Source organism: Austrofundulus limnaeus, unplaced genomic scaffold (assembly GCF_001266775.1).
Source record: "Austrofundulus limnaeus strain Quisiro unplaced genomic scaffold, Austrofundulus_limnaeus-1.0 Scaffold2153, whole genome shotgun sequence".
Classification (NCBI taxonomy): Eukaryota; Metazoa; Chordata; class Actinopteri; order Cyprinodontiformes; family Rivulidae; genus Austrofundulus; species Austrofundulus limnaeus.
The window spans coordinates 503-6,713 of record NW_013954555.1 but is presented as its reverse complement, the minus strand read 5'-3'; the positions used below and the strand labels follow the sequence as shown (position 1 = coordinate 6,713).

The 6,211-nt window shown below is 40.6% G+C and overlaps 1 protein-coding gene across 1 annotated transcript in view; it reads right to left on the bottom strand.

The window, feature by feature from the left end:
• The window catches only part of LOC106537153 (uncharacterized), a gene marked incomplete in the record, with an annotated part of 14,663 nt that extends 12,068 nt beyond the window's left edge, over positions 1 to 2,595 (bottom strand). The window contains 1 exon segment of the mRNA XM_014034526.1: positions 2,257 to 2,595. Coding sequence (XP_013889980.1) covers positions 2,257 to 2,550 — 294 coding nt within the window.
• Between the last annotated feature and the right edge of the window lie 3,616 nt (positions 2,596 to 6,211).

Sequence of the window (6,211 nt, the reverse complement as noted above, 5' to 3'; positions counted from 1 at the left end):
TGTGTGTGTGTGTGTGTGTGTATGATCTTTGTGTGTATGGATACCCAAGGCTGAACATCAAAAACAACACAAACTCACGAGCAGAGTAACTCAACTCAGAACATTAAACTAATATTTCAATTAACAAATGATTACTTATGAACTATTATTAGTAAACTAATTAACATTGTTAAACTAATAAAATGACTAAGTAATGCTTATTAAAAACAGAATATGTAAAAAGATAAAAATATAAGCACTGATTAAGATATATTCTATTAATACTAACTCATAATTTCTAAAACAAGTTCTAAACAACAAACTAACAACAAATGCAAATTTATAAAATAACCAGAGAGCCCTTAAAATTAAAGACAAAGTCAACACATTTTAAAGGTTTATGCATTTGAATTATACGTGTTTAAAGAACAGCAATAGAGACAGAATGTTTGTTTTGACTTGTTTTATCAGCAAAATAACTTCTTGAGAACAAGATCCTTTCCCAGGGGAAAGACGAGAGTGAAAAGACTTGTTTTTTTTTGATAGCTCTCTGGTGAGAGCTGAAACAGTTCAGCCTGAAAGAAGAGAGTTTTGACCTCAGGGGATCAAAGGTCAACCATGGCGAAATGAGGTGAGGTGATATGGACGTGTAGACTACATTCTTAAATGAAAGTAAATGTTTTCCAGATGTTTGCTGAGTGGATCTCCTCACACTGAAACAGATAAAAGGTTTAGAGACAGAGAAGTGTTTGGATTAAAACACACAACTGATCAGGATAAATAGGTTAAAGTTACAGACTGCAGGTGTGTCTGACTATCAGTCATTAATTTTACCTTCAGTCTGCAGCATCTTTGTTCTCAGCAGCTGCTGATTCTTCCTCTTGGACTCTTTTTGTTCTCCACCAGGTTAAAATCAAACCTGCCAACAGATCATCAGCTGAGTCAGTTCACCTTCAGACCTTCATCTTCATCAGCTGCTCAATAACTCACTGACCTGCTGTTAGAGACACCAGGAGAGAGATGACGAGGACTGAGCGATAGATGAAGAAGGTCAACCTCTGAGCTTCACAGACAGGAACGTCCTCTAACACTTTACTGGGAGAGATGGTGGAGGATGAAGTTACCGGGACAACTGGAACATCTGGAAAATAAAAAGCCAGAAAATAAAAAGAAACTAACACAGAATATTCTATAAATAATTTACTCTGATGTTCACAAGAATGAGAAACTTCCTGTTTTTATGAAACTTTTGCTCAAAGACCAAAGAACAGATTATAATTTGAATGATTGACAGAACATGTTTCTGAACATGTGGGACACCTACTGTATGTGCCAGGACTTCTGCCTTTGGTTAATAGCATTGTTTCTTTTTATTTTAATGGGTTTTAGTAACTAAATAATTCCACAACAAAATGTTTGACCAATCAAACAAATTATTAGTACATAGGGCATAGCTATTCTACAATAGTTTATGTTTCAGCAACACTTATAAACATATTTTTACAGTCTTGAAATAAATTTTGTAAATGATTAATTGAATGTTAGATGCAGTATTGTATTTTCACTTTCTGATCATTGCAGCCTTCAGGCTAAAACAGAGAACAAGTGTGTGTCTTATCATGTGGGTAGCGGTGCGCGACTGCTCRTCTTCTGAATAAATGAAAACTATGTAACACAGATGTTTACACTTAAATTAAAAACATTTGACCAAAGAAAAACTGGAGCTGGAGTAGAGAGATGAATATGATTTAGATTTTTATTTCTGTGTCTGTATACGATGCACGGGAGACACAACATTATCAGCAGTCGTCATTTCAGTCCTTGGCTTTAGCAGGTCTGACGCTAAAAATGACAGATTTTTTTTCTGGATCTCTGAGAGCAAGACTTCAATCTCTGAACTCATAAAGTTATTCTTTTTTACTTTGCGATGTCATTTATGAATGGACACTTCCTGATACGCATTCATCAGTTTACTCTCCTCATTTACACTTTTCCTGAAGAGTTTGTTGAATTTGACGTGGCATGTTCGTACAAACCCTTTGTATTAACAAAAGTAAGAGAAGTTTAGGATAAGAATATAAACATGTTGTTGCATGTGGCCCAATGTCTTCTTTCCTGAACCTGATGACCCTGTCAGTAAACAATTTAAAATCAGACAGGAGAGAAAAGAATAACTGAATCTTTGGGTTTCCAGAATTTAAACAGAAGCCTGTACTATTTACCTGAGATGAGACGGATCGTGTCTCCGTAAACCATTGTGTTGTTTGTCTTCTTCACACAGAAGTAAAGCCTGCTGTCCTCTGCTGAGACGTTTCTAATCACAAGTCTGTTTTCCATCATTGAATATTTAGTTTTAAAGTCAGGAGAGCTGTAGTCAGAAAGTGATGTGGAAAAAGTTTGTCCAATTTGTGCTCTGATCTTGTTGTGGATCTCCATGAACCAGAAGATGTCATAAAATTTAAAGGAACAGTGCAAAGTAACATCTTGACCCAGCTCTCCTCTGACCTCCATCACCTTCTCAGCCTCTGAACGAACCAGAACCATCAGCAGCAGCATCCACAGCAGATCCATGATCAGGTTCAGGAGACTGAGTCGACTGAAACCAACACAGACCTGATGTAAAACATGTCAAAGGTTTACTTCCTGTTTAGAGGAGGTTCTTTCTTATTTTAACTGAAACACAAACACTAAAACAAGTCTCAGAGGAAGTCAGACCTGTGGTCTCTGTAAGTCTGACTACGTCTGACTTTACTGACTAAAACAGACCACTTTGTGGTCACTTTGGTGATGTGCAAGAAGGTGTGGACTAGAGGTACAATGGCTACATTTCTTTTGACTCATGACTGAGTTATACTGTATATAAACAGTGTGACGTGACAAACATGCAAACAATAAGAACTCAGAACAACAATATTTAGAGAGCAGAATCCAACTAATTGAATATTATTCACTGCACTATATCCCTGTTCATGCAACAAACACTTTTCTCACTGCAGCATTCAGCTGATTTGCGTTCTTTGGCAAACTGTTGCATTTTCTTGTGTTTATCACATTTTATTTTATAAGTAGAGAAGTTTCTATTATTAGGAAGGTGTTTATTAGATCCACATCTGAAACAGTCGTGTATCTTCATGACCTGTTTATAATGAACATGGGGTGGAGTTTGATGTATTTTAGCTGTTTGTGCTCCTCAAACTATAATCAGTTATAATTGTACATCCAGTGATTATTTTAAGTTTCAATAAAACATATCTCCTAGTTTGTTCATGAAACATTTTGCTAACAGACAGAGAGAAAGGACAAAAACATAATTGCCACCAGATTTTGCCTTTCAGTCTCAATCTTTCAACATACAATATTTTTATTTAGAACAAAACCAACACAAGTGTTTTCAACAAACCTTTTGAAAACCTGACCGTGGTGTTGGACCAGACTTCAGCTAGATTATTTTTTTACAGAATGCAGATGTTTCTGATGCTCAGATGTTTCAGAGTAAAACTAAATAAAATTTTAACTCAGACATACTGGCTAAACATTGGTCTAAAATATGTGAAAAGTTTCTGCTGTAAGGAACGTTTACTGAGGCAAAATTTTAAATCAAATAGTTTGAAGTACTAAAATAGAAATCAGTGATATTTACCTGAGATGTTTTGGTGAATCGTGTCTCCAAACATTATCACCTTCTGTGTTTGTTCCACAGAAGTAAAGCCTGCTGTCCTCTGCTGTCAACAGTTTAATCACAAGTCTGTTTTCCTGGATTAAATATTTGGATTTATAGTCAGCGACTCTACAAAAGTATCACGTGGATATCGGGGGCAGTTCCCCTAGACTGGCAGACCGGGGTGGTGGTCCCCCTATTTAAAAAGGGGGACCGCAGAGTGTGTTCCAACTATAAGGGGATCACACTTTTAAGCCTCCCTGGTAAGATCTATTCAGGGGTTCTGGAGAAGAGGGTCCGTCGGATAGTCGAATCTCGGATTCAGGAAGAGCAGTGTGGTTTTTGTCCTGGTTGTGGAACAGCGGACCAGCTCTACACCCTCAACAGGGTCCTGGAGGGTGGATGGGAGTTCACCCAACCAGTCTACATGTTTTTGTGGACTTGGAGAAGGCGTTTGACTATGTCCCTCTGGGACTCCTGTGGGGGGTACTCTGGGAGTATGGGGTACCAGGCCTATTGATACGGGCTGTTAGGTCCCTGTATGACCGGTGCCAGAGCTTGGTCCACATTGCTGGTAGTAAGTTGGACTCATTTTCATTGAGAGTTGGACTCCGCCAAGGTTGCCCTTTGTCACCGATTCTGTTCATAACTTTTATGGACAGAATTTCTAGAAGCAGCCGAGGTGTCGAGGGGATCCGTTTTGGTGACTTTAGGATCACATCTCTGCTTTTTGCGGATGATGTGGTCCTATTGGCTTCATCAGATCGTGATGTCCAGCTCTCACTGGAGCGATTCAAAGCTGAGTGTGAAACGGCCAGGATGAGGATCAGTGCCTCCAAATCTGAGACCATGGTCTCAAGCCAGAAACTGGTAGCATGCCGCCTCTATGTCGGGGAGGAGGTCCTGCCCCAAGTGGAGGAGTTTAAGTATCTTAACGAATGAGGGAAGAATGGAGCAGGAGATCGGCAGGCGGATTGGTGCTACATCTGCAGTGATGCGGGTGCTGTACCGGTCTGTCGTGGTGACGCTCTCAATTTACCAGTCGGTCTACGTTCCTACCCTCATCTATGGTCACGAAATTTGGATAGTGACCGAAAGAACGAGATCGCGGATACAAGCGGCCGAAATGAGTTTCCTTCGCAGGGCGTCTGGGCTCTCCCTTAGAGATAGGGTGAGAAGCTCAGTCATCCAGGAGGGACTCAGAGTAGAGCCGCTGCTCCTCCACGTCGAGAGGAGCCAGCTGAGGTGGCTCATCTGGTTAGGATGTCTGCTGGACGCCTCCCTGTTGAGGTGTTCCAGGCATGTCCCACTGGGAGGAGGCCCAGAGGAAGACCTAGGTCACGCTGGAGGGACCATGTTTCTCAGCTGGCCTGGAAACACCTTGGGATTCCCCTGGATGAGCTGGCCCAAGTGGCTGGGGAGAGGGAAGTCTGGGTCTTTCTGCTTAGGCTGCTGCCCCTGCAACCAGAGCCCGGATAAGCGGCAGAAAATGGACGGACGTCGGATTTAAAGTCAGGAGAAAAATATTTGCTAGATGTTGAAGAGTAAGTTTATCCAATTCCTGCTCTGAACTTATGGTGGATCTTCATGTACCAGAACACATCATTGAAGTTAAAGATACAGTTTAAAATAATGTCTTGACCCAGTTCTCCTTTGACCTTTGTCAGGTTCTCAGCTTCTGAGCAGACCAGAACCATCAGCAGCAGCATCCACAGCAGATCCATGATCAGGTTCAGGAGACTGAGTCGACTGAAACCAACACAGATCTGCTGAGAGACGAACAGAGAACTGTTCTGAACTTCTTTCTTCATGAGCCAGAATGTAAAACCCCACACACTCTGAGCCTCAGAAGACGGAAGTAAAACATGTTCAACTTCAGGTTGACCTCTGCAGGAGGAATCTGAGCCTCAAAACTTATTTATCTCTCAGTTTATGGATTTTTTAATGAAAATAAATCCACAGACAACCAACAAGGCAGTTAAAACATTAGTAGTGAAATCCTCTCCAGCTACGTCAAACAACATGAGAAAATAAATGTCATAAAGTGACAGTTCTAAAACATGAGAAGTGGTCTTTTGGCATCATTCACCAATGAGGAACATTGTCAAATATTTTTCAATTCAGTTTATTTATATAGAGCCAAATCACAATTGTTGCCTCAGGGCACTGTACACAAAAAAGTCACTAAATCTAAAGAAGCCAGCAGATTGTGTTAAATCTTCACTTCATCACAGTCTCCCATCCTGACCAGCATATGTGGGGAGGAAAAACTCTCTTTTAACAGGAAGAAACCTCCAGCAGAACCAGAACCAGGACAAGCGGCCATCTGCCTCGACCAGCTGAGGGACAGGAAAGAGACACAGACAAACCGAAGGACTGGTCCAGGTGTATTTTTATCAACATATTTATGTATCAAAAGTATTTGTGTTTTGTATAACAGAACTTGTAACTTGTAAGACAGGGGTCACCAACGCGGTGCCCACGGGCAACATTCTGAGTCACCCGCAGGACACATAAAAAAACAGCAACTGATCATCAGAGAAGCAGCGCTTTAAATGCTAAAAAAAAGGAACC